General features: G+C 46.3%; 1 protein-coding gene and 1 pseudogene across 2 annotated transcripts in view; both read right to left on the reverse strand.

Moving 5' to 3' along the window:
* Nucleotides 1-2,529: 2,529 nt before the first annotated feature.
* LOC142580055 (nose resistant to fluoxetine protein 6-like) overlaps nt 2,530-26,870 on the reverse strand; it is a 41,232-nt gene continuing 16,891 nt past the window's right edge. The window contains exons 8-15 of one of the 2 annotated variants that reach the window (XM_075690823.1): nt 26,504-26,605; nt 25,758-25,923; nt 25,545-25,627; nt 18,859-18,981; nt 16,725-16,845; nt 15,175-15,361; nt 12,982-13,124; nt 3,973-4,259 (exon numbers count right to left, since the gene is read on the reverse strand). In XM_075690823.1, the coding sequence (XP_075546938.1) occupies nt 4,065-4,259; nt 12,982-13,124; nt 15,175-15,361; nt 16,725-16,845; nt 18,859-18,981; nt 25,545-25,627; nt 25,758-25,923; nt 26,504-26,605 (1,120 nt within the window). In that variant the 3' untranslated portion in view covers nt 3,973-4,064. Of the gene's footprint in view, nt 4,260-12,981; nt 13,125-15,174; nt 15,362-16,724; nt 16,846-18,858; nt 18,982-25,544; nt 25,628-25,757; nt 25,924-26,503; nt 26,606-26,870 lie in introns of both variants that reach the window. The other variant, XM_075690826.1, reaches the window with a different exon arrangement.
* Nucleotides 5,704-6,919, reverse strand: LOC142574078 (dnaJ homolog subfamily B member 6 pseudogene; annotated as a pseudogene).

Consider the following 26,870-nt stretch of genomic DNA (forward strand, 5'->3'; position numbering starts at 1 on the left):
ATAAATATAAGTACCATGGGTGGGCCCGCATTTCGCCCCCGTTGAAATGAGGCCGCCGCGACCGGGATTCGATCCCGCGATCTCGTGCTCAGTAGTCCAACACCATAGCCACTGAGCAACCACGGCGGGTATAAAGAAAAAGAAGTGCTCGCAATTGGGCATCGGTTTATTGGAGGACTGCTGCGCGCCCACGGGGCTTATTCGTTCAAAGCTATCACGGTAAAAAAAAAAAAAAAAGAAATCCGCAGGCACCTAAGCAAACTTTTGATGAGTTGTGAACGCGATTACATTAATGCCCAATTGAATGCCGCTGAGGTTTCCTTCGGGTATTGCGCTGCGAGTAATGTTTTCGAGTTTTGCTGCATGGTATGTTATCGAGTTTTGCGATGAAATTGGGACGCGTTAGTTTTCTAGAGCGCAGCTCTTAGGCGTCCGCTCCTGGGTGACCCGTAAGCTAATATTACTACAGCGTAGCCAAGTGGGCAAACTTCCACTTATATAAAGCTCTGACTCTTCTCACTTCGTCGTCGTCGGCGTCCCTCGGCATGCATAACCGAACGAACGAGCACAGCGGAGGATGGATGTCGGATTTGTTGAAGCATGATGTCTGATGGCGAATGGGTGGATGTCTGATTTTCCCTTTATTAGGTGAATACAGGCAGTTACAAATATATGCACTATTCTACGTACCTTACTCTATTTTTCCACATGGTCCCCACACCGGTTCAGACACTTGTCCCATCGCAGCACTAAATTTGAGATGCTCCTGTCGTCAGTTAGCGACGCATGCGGCTACCCCGAGAGCCTCATTGTCATGCAAGTCTTCACGGCCTTTTGCGAACTCACAACGCCACCACCTGGCACTTCTCAAAGCGAGACACCTCTCCCCATACGTGGGCTGTATTTCCCTGTGGATTTCGATGGACCTTCGTCCCTTGCTCCATAGAAAACTAATCACACTTTGTTGCTCGTACGCCGTGGACGTGTGAAGCACAACCACCATCTTGAACAACTGACAGCAGCGCTGTGCGTCGGAGCTTCCGGCAGATAAGGCCGGGCTGGTTAAAAAAAAAAAAGTCCACCACTGGGAACGGATATGTTGCCTTCAACTCCAAATTTACAGCCGTAATATGGCTAAAAAAAGAAAAAAAAAGAAAGTAAAAAGAGGCGGCTAAGATTTTATGATTCGCACTCGTATACGCATAACCAAAAAAAAAATAAAGAAGAAACGTCTCTGGCCAATGTGTCAGAGCGCCGCTTGTTTTGGTCACCAATAGCAAACGCAAGCATAGTTTGGTCTTGCAGTTGGTACTCGATACATTTACGCTCTCACAATTTGTAGAAGGTTAAATTAAATTATGGGGTTTGACGTGCCAAAACCACTTTCTGATAATGAAGTACACCCCCTGGGGTTATTTAACGTGCACCTAAACCTAAGTACACGGGTGTTTTCGCCCCCATAGAAATGCGGCCGCCGTGTTCGGGATTCGGTCCCGCGACCTCGTGCTCAGCAGCAAAACGCCATATCCACTGAGCAACCACGGCGGGTTTTGTAGAAGGTCGTTCAGCGTGCCAATATTCGTCTTTTTTTTTTTTTGCTGCAAATAACCGTGACAAGCCCTCTATCAGCTTAAAGAAAAAGGGTTGGTCAACCATAGTCGAGGTGAAAAAATGACAAGGTCGACTTACTTGGTATATGTACATATATGTACAGAAATTGGGCATTAAAGGTGATACATTGTTGCATAAGTGCATAATATTTCCGCATTATTTGCATTATTTTCTTCGGTTCCATTCTCAGACCTTATAGTTTTCTTCCGGACCCTCTATTTTTTTTTATTCATGTCGAGTTGTTTCATTCGCCTCCTTTCTTCCTTTTCGTTTTTTTAACCGCATTACGTCGGCATTGTGTTCTTTAGCGTGCTTGGTTGACACGCCTTTCTTCTATTTTTTTTTTTTTACCAAGTGGCCGGTGGGCCCGTCTTGAAGTTGGCAGAGGCTGTGGTGCAATGGGGTTAATTTCCGTCTATATTGGCGCTAACTACGCCCGTAACGTTAATTTTAGCAACTCTGTGACGAATTCTAACTTGTTGTTTCGTTGAGACCTACATTTTGATATTTTTTATGACTCGCTCTCACGCTCTGGAGGTGCTGAAGAGCCGGTTTTTGATGAAGTACGAGGCCTGATAGATATACAGATGCCACGTACGCCAAACCCGTGTGTAGTTGCCATAGAAAACCTTGTCTTCAAAAATGGAGACAGCCAAGTTTGCAGAATTTGTATAATATGCACAAAGAGCGGGGTACAGGTTTCATTTCTCGTGGTGGTAAATATTAAATTGTACAAACGGGCGTAGTCTGAATGACTGGTTGCGCAAGCATGACCACAATCTAAAAAATAAGAACACACACACACACACACACACACACACACACACACACACACACACACACACACACACACACACACACACACACACACACACACACACACACACACACACACACACACAAAATAAAAACCCCGGAGATTTTCTTGCTTTACGCAGCAAACTAGTGACTGTGTGCACCTAATTTAAATAAATATGCTGGTGCCGATCACGGCCACAATTAGCTCACGCGTGAGCTCATTAAAGCAGATGTCATGGCAAGATTTGGCGAAATGAATGGAAGCTCGCCTTCTCTATTTTGATCGAGCGAGGAATGGGCATTGCTTTGTTTGTCGTCACCCGTCAAATTAGTTTCGCTTGTTGGTTAGTGATTTGATACTGTTAACTGAGCATAAAAGCAGTTCGCAGGAGTCGCGTAACAAACAGTAGTAATTTAACAGTTCTGTGCAGTGCCGCGACTGCGTTGAATGCGCAACGCCCTACCACGTGGTATGGGCATGCGCAAGCACACCAGAGCATACGCCCATAATACATCCAACCACACGGCAATGGGAGGCAGCGCTGTCGAGCACCGACTCGATGGACCAGCTCGAACAGGTCGACCGAGCGAGAGGGGCAGCTAAGGCCGTCAGACACCTGGACTAAGAGGACCACCCACTGCAGAGAGGTGGAGTTACGTACGCTCGCTTCGCTCGCCTGCTGCTCTGTATAAAGTTTATTCTCTCTGACTGTAGCCTCAATGTGCACTATTAGAAAACTACTGCAATGGACTGCGCAGTATTCGCAAATTAGTCGAAAAATATTTGGTTCAGTTCGAGAACTACTAGATGTGTACTCTATTTGGCTTAAAATATCAGTAGTTGTGCACACACCACAATGTGGACGATGAGGACGAAGATTCTGCTGAAGCACTGCGGATAACACAGGAACCGAAAGTTGGCGGCTGTCCTGGAGAAAATAGGAGAGAAGCCAGCAGAGAGGCATGCAGGCATACGCTATAGTACATGCACATCATTTACAGCCTGCATTTTGAACGTATGAGTCGTACCATGCGCGTGGCCTCATTTGGGCTCGGTCTCTGTGAGTCAGGCAGAGGAATTTTGTGTGTCCGTGATTTGACCTACGCCCTGTGGGATTGTTCATCGAGGTCTGAGGGCGTTGTGCTACACTTACTCTAAGCACACTGGTACCACTTACAAGCTCTTACAAGCTCTTGCCCAGGCGAAAATATCCGTGTGCATTGGACATATGGTTTCGTTCGCTTTGACAAAATGATACAGTTATTATCTTTTCATAGACTTCAGATCAACAGCGGGCGAATACCGACCGCTATAGTTGTCTAGAAGCACCACAACTACAACCTGCGAGATACGCCGTAGTGATGGGGCTTCGGTTTAATTTTGACTACATGGGATTCCTTAACTTGCGCCAGGTACTTGACACACGAGCGCTTTCACATTCCGCCACGACCGCAGAGGCCGGGAATCGAACCCGGGACACAGCGATTAGCAGCAGCATGCCACAGCCACTGAGCCATCGCTGTGGGTAAGAAAAGGTAAGTGGAGGCTTATGCTGTTTCTGAAAAAAATGAGCAGTTGATCCAAGAGAGGCTCAGACTCCTGGCAGAGTTGTGTCCCTTTTGGTTGTCGAGTGCCTCACGAGCTCGTGCCACGGTCACACAGCCGACTTCTGGACGGTGCCCATGTTCGAGCTGCGGGCCTTTCCGTTGACCGGCGTCGCTACTACGGCGTCGCTGTTGTCCCCTTCGAACATCAGCTTCTCCAGCCGCAGAACGGGCGCCTCGACGCACACGTGTAGCAGGTAGGCGAACACCACGCTCAGCGAGAACACCCCCAAGGCGGTTGTCAACTGCGGCCAAGAAAAGGACCCGGGAGGGGTACCAAGACTATACAGTGCAATAGCAGACAACCACAAAACGAACATCTTTACCTCGGGATAAGCGTGCCTGTCGCCAGCAGTTTATGATGGCTTGGTTGCGCCAACTTCTCATGCACGACAGCCAAGTACTAACTATACAAGACATAGGGCCTTTTCGCGGCGCATTTTAGATTTGCCTCGTTCATTCAGAGAGCTCGTTGGCGCTCTCATCTTTGTGCTAGGAGCGCAACCGAGCTACGACAATGCTCCGGTCGCGTAGCGGCTGCGACTTCTTTTGTTGAGGCGGGGTCTGCCGCGGCCACAGTTGGTGGCGTGGCGCGCCTTCCACCTTGTTTACGAGAGAATCAGTGCTGGCGTGTTTCCGTATCTGGCCACTAAATGGCATGGAGCTCTGTATGCAACCGAGGCTGTCGCAGTTTCAATCCCCATATAGTCGGACACGCATGTTACTGGAAAGGCTATGAACAGACACACACCGGAAAAAAGGCGCCCCTTTGTGATGTCTGCATGAAACAGACATATAACTAGGGTTTCCTTTGAACATGGTTGCACGTAGCTACTTTGTTTCTTGCATGTAGACCGAAAAATGAGGACTATTGCGGTCATTGCTGGCCGGCCAGCGGTTGAGGAATAAAATAGAAGCTGTCATGACCACGTCAGTTTCTAACATTTTTTGGTTCTCTAAGACATAATGGTGCGCGCATAATGACAATAGGTCCCTAGTATGAGCACGACATATCACGTATGCAGACAAAGAAACCATGAAATCGTCTAGAACCATTATGTGAGAAATCATGTCATAACTCGATGAAGTCTAATGAAAGAAGTCGGGACAACGAGCTGCTAGAAGTACATATGCGATCATTTAGCCTACAGCTAGGCAGCTTTTAATCGCTTTTCAAATAATACTTCAGCTTTATGGCACAAACTTACACAAAGAAACGAAAAGCAAAACTGCCTGATACATTCAAGTGCATATTGGACATTGAAAGGACACGGAGCTTTCTTAGTGCTACTCCCTTGCATGGAGTTCTTGCACAGTAACTAAACTTTATTATAGTTACTTTTGGTAGAGATTCAAATGGTCCTTCTTCTGAAGACAAGCGAAGTAGAAGCTAGCGGGCCTGGCTTCCGGCAACACATGGGACACCTTTCAGGTTGTGTGAGCGTTGAAGCATTTACACGTATGGCAGTTAGTTCTTGGAAATGTTCTCTGACAGATTTGGTGCGCCGTCGTCCTAGTGCGTGAGCTCCCACAGTTCTCTCAGATTTGGTGCACCGTCTTCCTAGTGTGTGAGCTTACACACCTCGCAGAATAGCCACACTGCTTGTTTACACCCTTCAATTTTCTTCCTACCTCAAGTACACCTACTGGCAGTTAGTTACTCTATGTGAAGACAAGCTAGCTTATTAACTAGGGTTTTCGGTTTCTTGATTTATCGTGCCGCGACAAATTTGAAGATGGTGCACAGCTTGTGGTGTCGGGAGTGTCCTTCCTAGCCACTGGTAGCCTCCTGCCGTCTTTGCCTCCCTTCTGGAGCTTGCTGGAGTGGCTCTTGCTCCTGCCGCCTTTGCTCGAGGCCTTAGACGGGGACGGAGTGCTGCAAGAAGTGCTGGCCTTGCCGCTTAAGCTCATCTTGGGACTGCTGCCTGCGGCGGGCGCTCTGCTTTTTGTTTGCGAAGGTCGTTTGCTGGTCGAACTTGGCTGCGCTGCGACGCCACTGCCGAACTGCGAGGAAGGCGAAAAGTCGGCGGGATCCCTGCGCTGTTGCTGTTGCGGTGCCTCCCTGGAGGGGACCGGGGGCACTTCTTCGGGGGTCCCGTACACGTCTTGCCCGACGCCTTCGACAGTGCGCGAGATGAGCTGGCCGTCTTCGAAGCAGAGTACGGTCTTCATGCCGTCCTGGATGATGGTGCGCGTCTCGATGCGCTTACCGTTCACATAGCGTACCGAGGTCATCTCTTGCGTCGGCATGCCCGCGAAGCCCGCCGGACCGCCGCCCATGCCACTGGCAGAGACGTGCGGCCCGAACAGCAGGTCATCCAAGTCGATGAGGAAGCCTGAGCGAAATATACTGCCGAAGTTTTGTTGGTAAAAGGGAAAGCCGCCGGTGAGCACAGTGGCACCGCGTTGGCCGCCATGAATGCCACGGAACAGGTCTCGAAACGGGTCCGACGAGCCGAAGAACTCGCGGAACAGCTCCTCAGGGTCTCGAAAAGTGAACGCGAAGGCGCTTCCATTGCTGAAGCCGTTGCCACCCCGGGAGCTCGCGTAGTCGTTACGGTGGTCAGCGTCGAAACTGCCGTTGCCGTACAGGTCGTACTGGCGCCGCTTGGACTCGTCAGAGAGTACCTCGTAGGCCTCCGAGATTTCCTTGAAGCGGGCTTCGGCCTCGGCCTTGTTGTCAGGATTCTTGTCCGGGTGCCACTTGAGCGCTAGCCGTCGGTACGCGCGCCGGATGTCCTCCGGCGACGCGTTGCGCGGCACCTCGAGCAGGTTGTAGTAGTCGTTCATGGCTCAGCGTGCCAACGAAAGTTCATGCCGTGAGGGCAGCACAATTTTGGAGGGGCCCCGCTAAGGGTCTTCGAATTTGGACACTGCAGATATGGCGTCCGCCGACCGCGGAACTTGGCTAATGGCACTGCGGCTTCCCCCGCTTCTTCTTCTTCTTTCCCTCGGCAGGAACGAAGACGACGCACGAAAGCCGCAACAGCAATCAGCACTGATGTAACCAAAGAGTTAAATCAGCAAAATAAAGCTACCAAAATCATAGGCAGGAAATCCTAGTACCTTTGGTAGACCTTCTACAATTTGTGACATAGGCACGCGGTGGCGGAATTTGTAGCAGCGGTGCCTGATTCAAGTTGCGGCTGACTAGGGTAAATCGTGTTCTTCAAAGAATGCAAATAAAATATTTTTTATCACTATAAAGAACTAAAAACTAAGACAAAAATAATTTCTCAATCGTTCACCGGATTTACTAAGCGCGTGTTTCCCCAACGAGTTGTTTGTTTGGGGAGTGCGCTCACGTCAAGCATGACCTATATTCGAAACGCTGTGAACTATGTACACATCGCCATTCGACTCCACCATCGGGCTGAGATGCAGGTGTTGCCTCAACGCCTTGTCCGCCCGCATGTACTCACGTAGCCACCTGACACGATGACTATGGCTAACATTGTGTTCAGCATTGACAGATTGGATCACCGAGCTCGTTTATGTTTTACCTTTCGCTCAAATATTAACCGTGGGAAAAATAAACAGCGAACTGAAGTACGAGTTTCAGCATAAATAGTTTTTAAACTTTTGCACTAGCCGTTATAGTAAGTGAAACGATCACGGTGTGAAAACGACGAAGCTTGTGCGCCATCCGTGTCTTGTGTTCGTTATTCTTCATCTTCCACATATTATATAGGGAGTAAATCCGGGAGGAATACCGCTATTTCCGCAGTGGTTTTTCTTTCGCTTGAATAACTTATGTGATGACCAGTCGTACCCGATGTACTGAGGGGAAATCTGAACCATGTTCGCTTGATTTTATAAGATTTTGATAATGTAAACAAACATTCCCAAAAAAGAAAAAGTGCGCAGCTTTCCCGGCGTTCCCAGTTTTATGCTTCGCTGAATCACGCCTACTGCAAAACACTTATGTATTTATTTAGAAACCTACATCGCCCAATTGGGCATTAATGGTGGCGGATTGAAGTAAGAGCCACAATCAAAATAAGAAAGCAGACAGGCACAGCCGTCACCGGAACATTCAATTAAAGCATTCGTATTGCAAGGAAGACGAGAACATATTTGCGGGAACATCAACAATACTCGCATCCAAATGATTCCACTCGTGAATCGTAAAAGGAAAAAGAAAATGCGCAAATACATCCGTGCGACATCTTATTTTAGAAGAGTTGATTGTTGGGCTAGTTGGTTCTCCATAGTTGAAGTAGTAACTTAGCGCGATAAAAACCATAGAGACAAGGAAGGTGGACAAGGAGAAGTGCTACTCACAATTGTTTCATGGAAGAAAAGAACTGTATATATATACACATATATATAATGCAAGGAAAAGTTCTGTAGGTCCGGTGCATAGGTAGTTGAAGAAACGGAGCACACTTAAGAAAATTGCATTTTTAATGGTTTAACGTTTCGCCGTGGCACGGCCTTCGTCAGAATAAACGTTGATGTTTATTATATGTTTATTATATATTATGTTTATGTTATATATATATATATATATATATATATATATATATATATATATATATATATATATGTAGTTAACATATGGTAAACGTTATCGCTTAGCGCAAGACGCGCGCGCTTGTATAGACAGTTTCTTTAATGTTATCGATGGTGCTAATCATTGTGTGTCGTCACGGAACCTTGTGTAGCATGATTGCATGCGCGATACGAATTGTGTAGTACTTTCTGAAAGAAACGAGGGCACCAGAAATTACTCTGGAACCTTTGATGACTCATGTATAAAAGCCGACGTGCTTGACCCTGTGATTAGGTTCCGACGATCACCGACTGTGTTCGCTGCTATTGTTGTGCTTTGAGTGTAACTTGCTTTTGTGGCCACAGGTTCGGCCAATAAAAAGTTAGGTTATTCACAGTTTTTCCCCGGCAGTGTTCTTCCCCGTCACTACTACGTGGCATCTGGTGGAGGTGCTTTTACGTTCATGTACCGGACGCCCCCGCAAAGCCGCGATCCAAGCCCGAAACCCGAAGACAACATCAGCGTCGCCCCAGATCATCGAGCGAGCCTCAGACTATAAAACTTGCCCCGGACTTCTACGGTCTTCTACCCGAGCAAAGCAGAAAGGTCAACACCAAGTAAGCAGGAACGATAACAACAGCGTCGCCATCAACGGTCAGCCACCCAGGGAGCCACCTGCATTCCGTGGAGCTTCATCGGGAGACCCGGAGACCTGGCTCGAGACATTCGAGAGGGTGTCAGCCTACAAGTGGAACCCTGAAGACAAGCTACGTCACGTCTATGTTTCGTTAGGAGACTCCGCCAGGACTTGGCTCGAAAATCGAGAGTCCCCGTTAATGACATGACACCTTTCGTTGGACATGGTACAAGACTTTCACAAGCGCCGACGGAAGAAAAAAGACCGAGCTTCTACGACCGCAGCTCCCTAACGAGAACGTCGCGGTATTCACGGAAGAGATGACTCGTCTTTTCCGTCCCGCCGACCCGGAAATGTCTGCGAAGAAGAAAGTACGTCTTCTCATGCGCGGTGTAAAACAAGAACTCTTCGCCGGACTGATGCGCAACCCATCCAAAACCGTAGCAGAATTTCTGTCAGAGGCCACGACAACTGAGAAGACGTTAGAATTGCACACCAGGCAATTACATTGCCGCTCAAGGCTGGACTCTACAGAAGTTCAAGCCCTCTGCTCAGACGACTAGCGGGAGACAATAAGAGAAGTTTTGCGCGAAGAAATACGAAAGATGTTCCCTGAGACTTAGCTCTAGGTGGGCTCAATTTCTGATATCGTCCGCCAAGAGCTACAGCAATCAGTGCGAGTTCCTGAACCGCCGCATCCTCAGCCAGAAGCAATTACCTACGCTGCCGTCGCCCGCCGTCACGCTACCCCACTACACCTGCACCATGTCCCGGTAACACCTCAGTTCCATCGTCCACCACCGCTGCCGCCAGCACGCCCACGCGTCGCTTAGCGCAGCATTCCAACAAAACACCGACCGCTGTGCTATCAATGCGCAGAAGCGGGCCTCGCTTATCGCCGGTACCCATACCGAGAAATGGGACTACGACGGTTCGCTATCAACTCTACGCGCCCGCAGCAAGGTGAACGCCCTCGTGATATCACCGATCACGTCGCCTCAACTCAGTGGAGCCCTCGACCACCGTCCCGTTCACCGTCACCACGCCACTACCTGTCGCCGCAGCGCCGAACATACACTGGCCCAGCCCGGAGTCGGTCCGCAAGCCCATATCAGGAATACTAAAAGCAGCAACTGATGGAGGTGCAGTTGTTATACGTCGAAATGCCGAAGATCCTCCGCGATGACGACGACGCTTCAAGATCTAGCTCGAGGATGTGGTAACAACACGTCGCCATCCCGACAAAGTCTAGAAGCAAAGAATACGCCAGGAAAAGAAGACTTGTTGACGGCACGTTCCAGGGACAGGTCAACACGACACAGCCATGATCTGATGCCAAGAAAAAACTTAAATGCAAGAAAAGGAGCCACCGACCTCGACGTGCTTCTCTACGACCAAGCAGTCACCACCTTGATGGACAGAGGAGTTGACTACTCCGTCATGAGTGGACCCATTTCCGTCCAGTTGAAGAAAGTAAAACTGCATGGGAAGGTCCTCGAATCCGGACAGCTGGAGGACACCTAATAACACCTACCCGAATCTGCACGGCAAGGTATGCCGTTCATGAGCCAACCTACCCTGCCACCTTCCTTATTCCCCACCAGTGTTCACGAGACGTAATTCTCGGCATAGCGTTCCTAAACGAACACGGTGCGATCATCTACCTGAAGCAGAATAATAATAATATTTGGGGTTTTACGTGCCAAAACCACTTTCTGATTATGAGGCACGCCGTAGTGGAGGACTCCGGAAATTTTGACCACCTGGGGTTCTTTAACGTGCACCTAAATCTAAGCACACGGGTGTTTTCGCATTTCGCCCCCATCGAAATGCGGCCGCCGTGGCCGGGATTCGATCCCGCGACCTCGTGCTCAGCAGCCCAACACCATAGCCACTGAGCAACCACGGCGACCTGAAGCAGAAGCCGAGAACGCTATCCTAAGATCACGCGAAAGTGCCGGAGAGCTCTCGTCGTCACAACGCCTAGAGTGTGCTCGAAAATCAAGTGAGCATCCCGCCTTACTCCAGCATTGTCATTTCCGTCGGTACCGAAACACCAGAAGACGTAGAATGCGTCATCGAGGGCGACCAACGTCTACTGCTCGATCGTGAAAAGAGGGATCGCTAGACTGCATGGAGGAAAAGCGAAAGTGATGCTGACCAGCTTCAGCCAGGAGTTCAAACACGTCAACAAGGGCACGGCGATCGCATATCTCGAGGAAATTGTGAAAACCAGTATGCGTTTGTCCTCTCTGATTCTGCCGCATCCACCTCGACGACCATAGTTCCTGAACCAGTCCTCGACATAAATTCAAGCCTCCCCATGAGCAAGCAACAACAACTCGAATGTCTTCTCAGACAATACAAAGACTACTTTCCTACGTCATCGAGGATTCGCCAAACAACAGTTGCAAGCATCGCATAATAACCAAAGAATCCACTCGACCACTTCGCCAATGCCCTGACTCAGTGTCGACGCGAGAACGAAAAGCTATAAGACAAGTCGACGAAATGCGGCGCGACGGCATCATCCAGCCGTCGAAAAGCTCGTGGGCGTCTCCAGTGGTGTTATTGAAGAAGAAGGATGGAAGTCTACGCTTCTGCGTCGATTATCGCCGCTTGAACAAAATGTCGACCAAGGACGTATAACATCTCCTACGTGTTGACGATGGATTAGAGCGACTCTGCAATGCTAAGTACTTTTCGTCGATGGACTCAAAACTGGTTATTGGCAACTTGAAGTCGATGAAATGGATCGAGAGACGACAGCGTTTATCACGCCAGACAGCCTCTTCGAGTTCAAGGTGATGCCATTCAGACTTTGCTCTGTGCCTGCAACGTTCCAGCGCGTGGAGGACACAGTCTTGGCCAACGTTGGTCTTGGCAGGACTGAAGTGACAGATTTGTCTACTTAGAAGACGTTTCAGTCTTTGCCACGAATTTCAAAGATCAGCTGAGGCGGCTTCAGACAGTACTAGAGGCGATCAAGTCATCTGAACTCACCCTGAAGCCGGAAAAGTGCTGTTTCGCTGGCGAAAAACTTTTGTTCCTAGGACACGTCATCGGTAAGTCTGGAGTCCGTCCCGATACGGAGAAGACAACTTCCATCTCTAGGTTCCCGCAGGTGGTCGACAAAAAGACAGCGCGCAGATTCCTTGGCCTGTGCGTCTATTACAGGCGCCTTGTAAGAAACTTTTCAACAATTGGGGAACCATTAACTCATCTCACGAAACCTGACGTCGACTTTAAATGGAAAACACGTCAGGATGACGCATTTGAGGAGCTGAAACGACAGCTGTAGTGACCGCCGGTGCTTTGTTCTATTTACAGGCTGGTTCAGCGAACACTTTCAGAAAATGTTTAAGGTTGCCTGTAGCAGATAGCACAATTCTAATTCATGAGCTGGTCTAGTTGAAGAGGCGGGTATTACTAGCACAAAAATTGAAATGAATAATCGACTAATTAACAAAAATTCACTAATTTAGTTTGTTAACTAATTACCTTATGGCACCATATTGGAATTTATAAATTCTGACCGTGTAGTGTGCAAGGCGGATCCACTTGGAACGAATTCTCAGGATGACACCAGTTTCGAGATAGTAATTAGCGATCTTTGCGGAGAAATGCAATGGCGTTCCAGTTACTTTTGTGCTTCAATGCATAAAACGACGTTTTGTCAAGAAAGTAACGAACTTCCTTAGAAAGCAAGGGAAAAGAGAATGCTTTCTAGAACGTTAGTTCCATCGACGTGTACCATTTTCCCGAGAACATATTTTTCTCCTGCACCACGCAACTCGGTAAGCACGGCCTATTTTTTCCTCGCCATCTTGCTTACCTGAAAGTACTCGTCCGTGTTGATGTAACTCCTCAAGCGAAGCATGCGCGTTATGTAGAGCAGCACGTGTATTAGGTAGATCCCATACGTCAGCCTCGACAGTGGCAAGAAAAAGCTCCAAGACAGCATATTGTTGAGGATGCCTGCGCGAGGAAAACCAATACCACCAAGGTTGCTTCGTGATGTTTGTCAGCGAACGTATTCTGGTTGCGGCGATGTTAACGCTTCTCATACGCTAAGTTGTGGTGAAAATATCCCAAATGCTATGCACGAGGCACGTACTTTGCCGCTATATACTTCCGTGCGTACTCTTTACCGCGAGAGACTTCTTTTTTAATGATACTCGAGCATGATTGCAGAAAATGGTTCGTTGTTAAAGGAGCACCACAAGTCACAAGGTAATTTTTTTGACGTGTCGTATATCGTAGATGATATCGTATTTTTTTATTTCACAGAAAACGTCAGGTATACGTGAGGGGTTGGGGTAAGGGAGCGTATATCGTTTTCGCTCATTACTCCCTCTCGGTCGTGGGCATCTGCTGCTTATACTGGCTCTAAAAACAGCAGTGAGAGTTGACTTGCAAAGGTGTCCCCGTATCCACTACGAATATTTTCACCGGAGATTTAATTTAGTGCACTATGTGCGTTTGTGTTTTTGCGCGTTGCAGTGTTTTCATCCGTATTGTTTTACAAATAGACACACTGACACTAATATTTGTATTTCTGTTTGAGACATGGGGAAACTCGGAAGAACATGAAGTAGTCACGGGACAAGCATGCAGTTTGGAGCTAAGAGATGTCTATAGTCAAGTTGCGAATGCGCCAGGCAGTGGCAAACCGCCATTCTTAAGCCGCGAAGTACTTCCTCTGTGGTAGTTTTCGCATTACAGAATTTTTGTAGGCAGATTCTGTAATGCAGGCTGCAATACCTCTTCGTAAATTTAATAAGTTTTCTGCACACCGCCAGTTATTTCCATCTGCCTTTTCTCCTCCTGCTTCCTGCTCACCCTTTTTCGTTTTTCTTTGTATGCGCAATGCTATATCTTATTCGTTTGCAATATTGAATACATAATCACCTAGACATGTCAATCTACCAACTTCGATCCATTTTTTTTTCTTTTCGCGATAAACTGCTCTTCCATAGGAGTTATCGCCTGTGGCAGATAGTGCAATTCTACTCCTATAGTCCTTGAGCCGGGGCACTTGAACAGGCGGACTTAGTAGCCCGAGAAATCGAAATGCATAATAACTAATCAAAAAGTAATGCATTAACTTATGACTTAATTTACGGTGTATATATATATATATATATATATATATATATATATATATATATATATATATATATATATATATATATATATATATATATATATATATATATATATAGTGCAATTTGTGCTTGTTAGCTAGTGAGTTCGCAAGGCATATCCACTTGGAACGCATACTAAGAATCGCCCCGGTTTCGATATATGCGCCGTCGAACTTGACGTAAAAATCCCGTTTCTCCACTTTTTTTAGAAAACGTCATTTTATGCACTGCAGCACAAAAGTAACTGGAAAGCCAATGCGTTTCTACGCAAAGTTCAAGAACTAATTTCTCGAAACTGGTGTCATCCTGAGGATTCGTTCCAAGTGGATCCGCCTTGCGAACTCCCCGGCTAGAATTGGTGAATTGCAATATGTGCCGTAACGTAATTCGTTAAAAACTTAATTACGGAATTTCGTTAATTAGTTGATTGTGCATTTCGATTTCTTGTGCATGTAATGTCAGCCTCTTCGAGTGGACCGAGCTCATGGACTAGAATTGTACTATCTGCCACAGGCAAATTAAAGAAAAATTTGAAAAGTGTTCCCAAGGACACCCGGTATAAAAGCACATCAGTGTGGTGCTGCTATCCATACCCAAGTTATGTGTAGATTTCAAGTTCCCAGAGCGACACACTGAATCTGAATTGATTGCAACAACCTGAGGCCTATTAGCAAGCATTAAAAGCACGGTACACGAGTGCTTTTGCCTTCCGCCTCCGTCGGAGTGCGCCCACCGCGACTGGGAATTGAACCTGCGACTTTTTGCTCAGTAGCGACACGCCATGTCATTGATCTGCGCGGCGGTTCTATAGATGTACCTCAAACTGGCTGGAAATTGCATGCGCTGTTAATAAGGTGCGGCGTCACGCCCTGTGTCCTTACCCCCACGACCAGTGGCGCAGGCGTACGACGGCCAGAAGAAGGCGAGCGCCCAGAGGAGCCGGTGGAATCCGCCGTAGAGAGCGTTGGTTACGGCGTCCGGCAAATGGCCTTGATTCCAAGAGAACGAGGCGAACAAGACGCCGCAGGCCAGGGCCAATGAGACGAGCCACAGACCCATCTCGACGTTCTAGAAATGTTCAAGTTTACAGCGGGTATGTCATCAGGGTACGAGCGTACTGGGTAGGCATTTCTTGATATTACTGTATTGATGCAGAGACAACTCGCACTAAGCACTTTCGCACTCGTTTAGAGCCACAGCACTGCTCTCCAATCAGCCAGTTGAAACATTAGACGCTTGTGTCTTATCAGCATGGTAGCCTTAGTTGTCCGTTGTTATGGTTTCAATCGCTATGCTTAGGTTTGCGTGGGCTGTTCCAACTTGTTTCAGTGGCGCGATGAATGTATTAGCGTGCAGAAATAGATTTTCTCGTTGTATGCAGACACTCCACTTCGATCCACATTTCGGCATCACCAGGCAGATGTTATACAAGAATCAACAATGCTAAGATCGAACGCAGAAAAGTTGAGCTTAATTTCACGGATGTCGTCTTGCCGAGCTTACTGCGTCCGGCATTAGCGCTATCTGTTCTAACGTATACTCCAGCAACAATCGGCCTGAGTATACAGTTCTATGGTAAGGCAATGTAAGAAGAACATAAAATACTACACCCCAGCCTGCAGGCTTTGATATATAGTCAAGCAGTAGTAAAAATTATTGGAAACATACAGTTGACCGTCATGCGTTCTTATAGGCCTCATTTGATGCATGCACGCTCCTCGCCTTAGGCAATAATTCGAATTTGGAAATGCTACAGTCAAGAAAACCTGTTACGCTCAACATAATTTAGTGCCATCTTACCGCACAGCTCCTGACTCGTCCGTAGCCGGTTGCCTACCTGCTCGTCGGCCAGGCTACAAATTGAGTGAGAGAACGGCTTTCGGTACGTAGAGATACGTATTTTAATCTCTTTCATTACAGTTAAGGAAAATTACAGATGCGCCTCTTTTGCTGTTTTCATTGCGAACACATCGCAAACGAGACGTCTCTTGTGAGTAGACAATTATGGTAAAGCATCCGAACATTGATAATGTTTGGCGCAGTTGGATGGGCCCTGGTTGGGGTTCATGTCTAAGGCGCCTTCCTTGGGTTACTTGATTTAAAGAGCCCTGTTTCTGTGTCTCACATGCCTTCTGCAGCTGCTATGTTATGCAATACGTAATTTATATAAATGACCTAAAGTTACATAAAGCTTGTACATGCAACCGCCTCGTTGCATTTAGTTTAATTTTTCTCAAGCTACGGACCCCCCCCCCCCCCCCCCCCCGTGGAACAGTCCAGGCTCGGCCACAGCGATGTCTAACTGACGGCGCAGTCGCACGGTCACCTTTCATCACCATATTTAATAATTCAGTTTGTTTAAGTGTTTCTTTTAAAGTGACCTGCTCGTCGCTATATGTATTTTATTGTAAGAAATGCTTGCAACGCTTACCGGCCTTATTGTGACGTTTTTGTACTGTGCAGCTACGTAGCCGCAGATGACTCCGACGATGTACGCGCCGACATGGGTGAAGGGCCGGAAGTAGATGAGCTCCAGCGTGTCTTTGACTCTCCTGCGCAATGAGAAGTGAAGAAGCCCGCGTTTTCGTGGGCGTGCGAGCGCGCGTGCGTGCTATATCAAGGGGACATACAGGACATCTGACTGCTTAGTATACGGAACCGCGTCACCGTATCCAGCCAGAGCACTCTCACCTTCGCTTACCGCATCGTGCAGCTTGGTTGACCCTTAAGAATATGTACCACTACGCCCTATATCGCGAAACAGTGAATACTATTTCCAAACCAGCCCTATATGGTTCCGTACATTTCCACATTGACGAAGTGCGTACATCGGTGGCAATGAAGGCAACGACATCTTTTCTGCACTGAAAGCGGACGTGCTGCCGAACCCATTTTGTTTGTTATGTATCTGAAGCTTTCAGATTCCCAGTAAAAATAAATAAATTAGTGGCCGTGTTGTAAGGTTTTTTCTCAAACAGTCGTTGATTGTTATTACACTGCATATATAGTGTTTCTGGAAGCGTGCCATTTAAATGTGTAGACGGCTGCACGTAGTAGAAAACCCTATTTTCCGTATTTGACAAGGTACGCTTTAACTAAGCACGCACGCGCTAGACGTTTAGTTTGCGCACGAGCAGCTATGCCCTAGGGGTACGTAAACAGGCTTGGGTGCCTTTAATTTTCCGCCCGCGCTTTTTTTTTCCGGTAACGGCGTCAAACGCTTCGGCTCACCGCCCGCCGACGCCACTATGCGACATGGCCGCGATTCCGCTACGGAAGTGCTGCCAGTAGTGGTTGCGAGAAACGCAGTGGAAGCTGGCAAGCGGAACCGCTGCGGTTGGAAGCTTGGCATCAGCAAACTGTTGCATGACAGAGCGTTCCCCGAGTAGCGAAAATAAAATAACTCTGTCGTTACATATAGGGCACCGACGCACCATCGTATCTCGAGGGCTTCATGAGGCTCTGTAGAAGCAAGGCAGGCGTACGACGCCGGACCAGCGCCAAGGGAGCTCAGCTTGAGAGTGAAACGGAAACGTGGGCCTCGTCTGGACGCTCTCCTGTTGCTATTGCACATCATGCAAACCTGCTTAGAATTTTTTAAATATGATAAATCAAAAGAAAAAAATTTGAAAAGCACAACTGGGGACAACATAAAAGACAAACACCAAGAAAACTCGTAAACTACTTGCGCGCTTCGGAATCACAAATAAAAATGCAGATAGCAGAACTGTAAAAAAGATAGGAACAATAAAAAGTAAAAAGAAGGAAGCACCGGCATTATTTTTGCGATGCCTCAGAAACAACACAGTATTTATTTCTCGAGTGCCGACGATATTTCTTTACTGCGTAGCCGCTGCTTGGAGGACGCTCCTTTAACAAATGATTCTATAGGCAGATACAACTTTGGGTCGATATCTTCGTAAGCCATAGCTTGCGTATTACGACAAGAAACGCGCTGCAGATTTCCGTGACGGGCGCGTCCCTCAGCCACCGTGGTGGATCTTGCAGAGAAATCGGTACTTTTGTTGAGCATTAAAACGTGTTGAATCACGAGACATGTGGTATCGGGCTGCCAAGCGCGAGGTCGCGGGATCGAATCCCCGCCACGGCGGCCGCATTTCGATGGGGGCGAAATGCGAAAACACCCGTGTACTTTCATTTACATTTAGGTGCACGTTAAAGAACCCTTGGCGATCAAAATTATTCCAGAGTCCCCCACCACGGCGTGCTTCATAATCAAATCGTGGTTTTGGCACGTAAAGCCCCATAATTAATTCAACTAATCACGAGACACGACGTGCTTGACATTGTAGGAACGCGCCACAGCACCAGAATATACGATGAGGGACGGGCAGCGAATTTCTGGGACAAACGCGTCCCTTAACTTATTGCTTCGTTGTCAGCTAGGACAAGAAACAGGGAAGCTACGCGCAATATTGAGAAACGAGAATGAAGTAGTAACCACCACTAGCTCACAACGCGAGTCGACAGCGGAAGACTGTCACCTCTGCAGGGGAAGCCGAAGGTGTCAGTGATGCGAAGTGAAAGAAGTGAATGAGACCCACCTCATATCATTGGTCCCGCTCGTGAAAGCATAGAACAAGTCCCACGAGTAGATCTGAACGCAGGTCATAAGGCAGAATGCAGCGGCCATCAGGGCTCCGATGATAGCTGCCGCCCTCGGTTGCCTGAAGGGAACCCCAAATGAGCCGCGTTATAACAAGTTAACATGGTGCGGCAAGGTTCAGTGAAATAGGCACTTCAAACTTTACAAGTGAATGCTAAGATGCATTTAACACTTTATTTATTTACATAAACTGCCATCTTGCATAGCAAGATATTGCAGGAGTGAGTGCATATATATGTCAATCAATTGAAGAATACATTTTAGTGGCAAAAAACAATATAATAAACAATATCAGGAAGAGCTAGTTGATTAATGAACGTAATTACGCAATAGGTCGGCAAAGTCATCACTCGATAACTCGCTCAAGGACCCCTCAAGGCCATTACAAATCTCAATTGTATGTGGAAAAAAGGAAAACCTAGAACAATCAATCGATGCATTCTAAGGAACAATGTTAAGACGATGACTTCTTCTGGTGGGCAGAGAAGAAGGCTTAGTGAAAACAATAGGTGCATTGACATAAGTTTTCTCACGACCAATCTTATGTAGCAGAACAACACGGTCACAAGTACGTTTATGGGCCAGAGGCTTTAGTAGCAGCTTACTAGCATTTGATGTCGGTGAGGAATGACGGTCATAACGATTATATATAAACCTTAAGGCTTTTTTCTGAATAGGCTCAAGCATGTCTATGTCTTTGGAATGATGTGGCGACCACACTACCGACGCGTATTCAAGTAGAGGCCTTATTAGTGATCTGTATGATGTTAATTTACATTCTTTAGTTGCATCTCGTAAGTTTCTCTTAAGAAAACCCAATTTTCTCAACGCCTTGTTGGTTATACATTTAATGTGAGCATGCCATTTCAGATCAGGGTAGAAAGTAACACCAAGGTATTTGAACGTGTGGACACTTGCAAGCTTGTGCGCTTCATTAAAATATGTAAATTGTTATGGTTGTTTTTATTCGAAAAAGTCATTGATACGGTTTTCTTAAAATTAAGTGACATTGACCATGTTCCGCTCCATTCGCAAAAACGGGCGAAGACTTCATTCAGCTCCAACTGATCATGACTACTAGTTATAGTAGAATAAAGGACGCAATCATCAGCATGTAGTCTTATTTTGACAGAAGGGCCCGCAATTACTTCAACGACGTCATTTACATAGACAACAAACAGCAAAGGACCCAAGACAGACCCTTGTGGTGCACCGGATGTAACATTGACACGAGATGAGTGAACATGGTTAAATGCAACAAACTGGGTTCTTGTACTTAGGTAGTCCTGTATCCAACCTAGTAGTTTATAATCATGAATTATTGCCTTGAGTTTAATGACAAGCTCTTTATGACACACTGTGTCAAAAGCTTTACTGTAATCAATGAAAATGGCATCAAACTGTGCTCTAAAGTTAAGCGTGGATGCAGTATCATGGGAGAATTCTAGAAGTTGTGTTACCGCCGAGAATCTAGAACGGAAGCCATGTTGAGGATGCGAAAGAACATTATCTTCAGATAAGTACTCAAAGATATATTTATGAATAATGTGTTCCAATAGTTTGCAAGATGTTGATATTAAAGAAATAGGCCTGTAGTTAGATATTACCTGCTTATTATTAGAGATACGGACGTGCTTAAGGGGTAAGAAAGAGAATTATTGTATATCAAAGAGTAGGCCAAAGTAAATCTAAGATTAAAAGTATGAGCAAAACCTGCCGCATGTAAAACTAGTGTTTTTGAGACTGTTGAAACTAAACAAGTCAGAGTGACACGTCGATCACACACGCTGTCTCGAAGTCTCTTCTGAGTGGCGTGATTTTATTTTCTATTCGGTCAGTGTGACCGGCTTGGCGTGATCAAATGAACAGCCTTGCAATATGTGCTAACGACGTCACCGTCAGATCCAGTTCCTATTCTCATGCAGCCGAAATGCTTCAGGCTTCAGACAACTTCTGCTGGGAATCAACGATTTAAGCCTGAAAACAACATCATTTTTACTTTAGCCATCATAAAATCTGTGGTCCTGTTCAGAGAGTGGCTGAAATGTTTGAAGCCTTCGTGACTCACCAACGTTTTGTCTAGCGATTCATTTTTGACTGGCAACCTTAGTGGCCCTAACAGTAGCCCACGCCCATGGCGGGCGTCGTGCCTTAATGCGAAACATTCTTGACTAACTTCAAGTGCTTTGAATCTATCTATCTATCTATCTATCTATCTATCTATCTATCTATCTATCTATCTATCTATCTATCTATCTATCTATCTATCTATCTATCTATCTATCTATCTATCTATCTATCTATCTATCTATCTATCTATCTATCTATCTATCTGTCTGTCTGTCTGTCTGTCTGTCTGTCTGTCTGTCTGTCTGTCTGTCTGTCTGTCTGTCTGTCTGTCTGTCTGTCTGTCTGTCTGTCTGTCTGTCTGTCTGTCTGTCTGTCTGTCTGTCTGTCTGTCTGTCTGTCTGTCTGTCTGTCTGTCTGTCTGTCTGTCTGTCTGTCTGTCTGTCTGTCTGTCTGTCTGTCTGTCTGTCTGTCTGTCTGTCTGTCTGTCTGTCTGTCTGTCTGTCTGTCTGTCTTCATGTCATGTTGCCGTCGTGGTTGTTTAAGTGGGTATGCATCGGCATAGGCATGGGGGGCATGATATGCTTGCATGCATAACATGAATGACATGTCATGACATCAGTGCCATGACATATTTGTCATGGCATAACATAAATAGTATAAATGACATCGTACCGTCGCGGCCATTTCCTTTACTAGATATATTCAGGATTTGTATGACATGAATGTATGACCTGACGTGGATAACATAGCATAAATGTCATGACCGGAATTACATGCGCGTCATGACATGAATGATATAAATTGCTTGACATGCCATTTACGTCATGACATGAATGACAAGACATGCATGCACATCCCATGTCATGACATCAATGACGTCACATGCTTGTCGTGGCATGTATGTCACGACATAACTGGTATGAATGACATGAGGCCGTCGTGATTGTTTTTTTAACTCAATATATACAGGATACATGACCCACCTAATATGGATTACAATACACAAATGTCATGACATGAATGCGATCGATTACATATGTCATGTGCGTAATGACATGAATGACAATAAACATGTTATGTGCGTCGTGAAGGGAATGATAAGGGATGTATGCGTATGTCATATCGTTACATTAATTATATCATGCCTGTCATGAGATACATGTCATGACATAAATGGCATAAATGACATGACGCCCTCATGGCCGCTTTTAACTCGATATATATCTGGATATGAATGACATGACATGCACTTCTTTAACTTCATATATTCTGTATGCGTGTTATATGACACGCATCTCATAGTATGATCGCCATAAATGCCATGAATGCATATAATGGCTTGTCTGTATGTCAAGCCATGACATGATTCCCAAGAATGACATGACATGCACGAGAAGAATGCCACAAATTCATGTCATGCATGCATGCCTGCACGGTACGACATAATTACCATGACAAGAACTTACGCCGACCAAGTGGACTAAGTTGTCCACTAACGTGGGCTGACATCTACATCCTCGTATCCCTGATGTCATGATGGTCATTCCAGCTTCGTAATCCGACTCTTGCCTTTGATTCTCGCGTGCCATCGGCGCTCGACCCAGATGGCACGCGTAAGAAGATCCCGGCATCTCGACAGCAGAATACCCGTAGGTGGTTACATCCGTTGAAACAGCGATTGAAAAGCAAGTTCCCCACGAGCGTTAATTCCGAACGCTGGACAGCAATGCGCCGTCTTCTCCTTCCTGCCAAACCTCGTACCGGACTTTCACGGCCATTCTCGTATCACCGCACCGCTTAATCGAGTCCTGCTGCACCGAATTTCCCTATGGCAGCTTGGTCACAGCTCGGCCAAGGCGAGCGGTGCTCCACGCCACTCGTCCTAATGGCTGTGAAAGGACACTATTTTCAGCTTCTGCTACAGTCTCACCGTCAAGTCACCGTTTGTGTTCTCCGAGTAATACCACCTGCTACCGTCCATGAGCATTTACTTTCTGCGTTTCTGACCAACCTCACACCTCCATGCCACTCGTTCACATGAATTCCATTGTTCGTAGAAATCACGCAGTCATCGGTACCATCGTCGCTCTCGCGTTAACTCTAGTTAACTGCAATCGCGTCACACACACAAATGCTGCATTTACAGAAGCACATTGGTTAAACTGGTAACGCTTTGAGGAACCCCAAACGTCGATTCCCACAGTGCGTGGAATCTGCACAATTTTTTTTCATTAGGAACTGACAATACTCTAATAAATTTATGGATGAGAGTTTGATTTTACATTAATGCGTTGAAAGACCATGTCAATAAGGAAGAGTGCACGAACGAGAGGCTATCAGAAGTCTTAAATTATTGCCGCGATTTCATTGTTACCCAGAAGAACTGTCACCGCCATGGTCAGCAGTTATTATATGCGTTAGGTAGCGAATTTGAGCTACTTATGCGGCATTTGGCTGTTAAATAGAGGCAGACTCAACTCCAGTCGACATCTACGTAAAGTGAAGCATTGTTGGTGTGATTGGCTCATGGTCCATGTTTGCGCGTGTGTATAGGAAGTGGGGTACTCGAGGCATAAGTATTAGTATTAAAGAGTGGCATGTTGTGTTTATTACGCTTTATCTGCCGTAATGGGCCTAAACTTTAAAGCTATCTTTACTTTTCTAAATGCAGACAACAATAAGCCTCTGCGAAGACACATAATCGCTACTAATTACAGCGGTAACGCCTGTCGAGGTGGCCAAATGGAAACACGCCAAGCGTCTCAATGCATTGGCTTGCCCGCGAGGAAGGGTGTTCTATGCCGCATGTCGATGCATGCGTCCGTGGCGTAATTGTTTCAATATCAGGCTTGTGTGCTCTGAGGTCCTGTGTTCGAATCCTGCCGCCGGACAATTTCATGAACGTTTATTTAATTGGTTATAACGCCGTACTGGGGAGGTGGCAAAGTCACAAAAGCCGTTGGAAACCAAAAGGATGACGTTAGGCAAATCTATGTACTAACCATCATTGCCATGCTAGCTGAATCACCCTGCTTGCAGCTCCCGCAGACACTATACAGGGTCACAGTTACTTCTAGTAATTATTGTATAAACCTCCATGCCTGATACAGTAACCGATTTCTTCGCTTCTGGTGTTGGGCTGCTGAGCACGAGGTCGCGGGATCGAATCCCGGCCACGGCGGCCGCATTTCGATGGGGGCGAAATTCGAAAACACCCGTGTGCTTAGATTTAGGTGCACGTTAAAGAACCCCAGGTGGTCAAAATTTCCGGAGTCCTCCACTGCGGCGTGCCTCATAATCAGAAAGTGGTTTTGGCACGTAAAACCCCAAATATTATTATTAGATTTCTTCGCTTCGTCATTCCTACATGGCGCCACCATGCCGTTGAACGCGTTCAGCGTTAGAGGCCAGATAGGTACGAAAAAGTGCCTCGAACTCAGCAAGAAAGCTTCGCTTTAATATTACCCATATACCATTATTCCACATGGCCAGGTGAGTTAATATGGGGCCATGCTCGTTTTTATAGGGGGGATCGCGTATGATCATATGTGATTATGGATAGGAGACATTTGAGGGGCATACGGGCATCTAAAATGGGGCTGCATCAGAGAATGCAAGATGACTCTTTCCCACTGATGAAACACCAGCCTGTATGCGACGGCGATAGAGCGGCGCGTCTCCTTGCTCGAGCAGATAGAAGAGGATTTTTTTTTCTCATCTTATAAGAATGTGTAGAAGCTGGGTTCATCTGCAGCGTTCTAAGACAATAGTGAACGTATAATTGTTTCCAGCACGTACGGACGCGAGCACAAGTAAGTAGAAACAGACAGGACACCGCTGGACTTAAAATTGTCCTGTCCGTTTCTATTTACATGTGCTCGCGTCCATACTTGCTGGAAACCATTATACGTTCACCATGCACCAACTGGCCCAGCAAACTACTCTTCTAAGATCAATGAAGCGAGCGAGGAATGACAACCACTTCTCCTCTCCTGCGTTTAAACTACCAGAAAAAACCCCGCAATATATGGAAGTCTACGGGCAAAGTCATTTCAGCATTATGACATTGCCTACACGTCCATTAAACGTTACGTAGTCAAAACTTATGTGTCCTCTTGTTGGATAAACCATTAAGTTACGGTGACGTAAATGAGTTATAGTATGATCGACAGGGTCTCCAGGCTCGTAGCGGACGGTTCAAATCGCCCATTGAAGTGGAGCAAAGTAGTATTCTGGGTATACGGGTTTTGCAAGGATCGGCTACAACAGATCAAGAACAAATGGCATAATTTTGTGACTGTGAGGAGAACATGAAGTGAACAGTCCTGATTTCAGCGTATGCTGTCTAACTTAGCGTCTGATTCTGTTCTCGGTGATATTTATTATCTCCTGATAGCCTCTCGTAGATCCTGCACTGCATACTTATGCGCGCTCTTTTTACACTGCTTTGAATGCGCAGGCCTGTAAGGTAGCTGCTCCAAGTTGACTGTGAGTCAAATTTAGGTCGTGAAGCTTCCTATTAGCACTTAGACTTGAGAAGACGAGAGTACTTACTTAATGAACAGCAGCGCTAGAGGAAACGCCAAGACCAGGAATATTTGAAGCTCTGCGCTGATGTACCACAGGTGTTGCAAGCACTGTGAAACGGCAAATAAGTGTTACTGAATGTAGCTTCGGCGAGGATTCCTTGCGACGTCGCAGCAATCTCCTGGCCGCCACGCCCAACAGAACTGCTCTTTAATTAAAAAGAATAATAAACTGTCTTACCACGTGCTCGGAGTTATCGAAGTTATTGGCTTGTAATAGCACGGTCCACCATTTGTCGTAGCAGCCGTGGATGTACTGGTTGTACGCCTCGTCCGCCGCCGGACCGTAGGCGAAGAGGGGTAGCAGGAAAGCCACGAGTATTATCACCATAGCAGGCACTACCAACCTGAAGCAGTTATACATATAAGTGTTCGAGCGAGGAGATAAGATACAAAAAAATCACTTTTTGGAGGCTGATGCAATGTCGCGATGAAAATAGTCGAGGCAGAAAAAAGAAACCCCCCCTTTTTTTTACACAATACTCGCTGGTACAAGAAGAAGGTGACGTTGCAGGACGCAAGTTTCAGCGACAAAAACGTTATTGATATGGACGGTTTGCTTCAAATTCAGCTAAATATAGGTCAGCAGTCACGTTATTTCGCGCTAACGAATCTTCTCAAGCTAAGGTCAGGTTTGTTGTGATGCATCGTCGGGTGGAAAATGTTGCATAGTCCTACTTTTTCCACCCAGTAATATCCCCATGTTTGAATAAGAGCTCACTAGCTCACTGGATAGCATATTTGCACTTAATGATTTAAAAAATAAATAATTATTTATCAACTAACGAAATGCTCGGGAAAAGAACAGAGAAGAAAGAGCGGTTATCTGTTCGCACAGAGTAGTGTAGATCTATACAGAAGAAAATATCGCAGGAAAATGTCAACCACGGAAACCAACAACCTTCAGCCCTACAAAGCATGACACACCTGATATATCGTCGCGACGCTCGCACAATATAGACAAGAAATGGGTTCGTTCTTGCGAGAACTTCTCGAGATGCCACTGCGACGTACGCCAGCAGAAATCCACTGTGTAGTGAAAAAGAAAGACAGATATGGGGTGTTGAGGTATTAAGTATATATATATATATATATATATATATATATAGGGTGTTTCAGCCAAGGAGGTTAAAGAAAAACTGCTGGAGTGGAAGCTGTGCGCGGAAGGTGAAGCCGCACAGGAGGGGCACGATAAAACTGTAAATAAACGATAAAAATGGCGAAGAAGTGCTTTTCGCACACTTCCCACGAGTTAATCGACGTCCTTGGTTAATCGTGGCTTATTTTACCAGAC

This window comes from Dermacentor variabilis, chromosome 1 (assembly GCF_050947875.1).
Source record: "Dermacentor variabilis isolate Ectoservices chromosome 1, ASM5094787v1, whole genome shotgun sequence".
NCBI lineage: Eukaryota > Metazoa > Arthropoda > Arachnida > Ixodida > Ixodidae > Dermacentor > Dermacentor variabilis.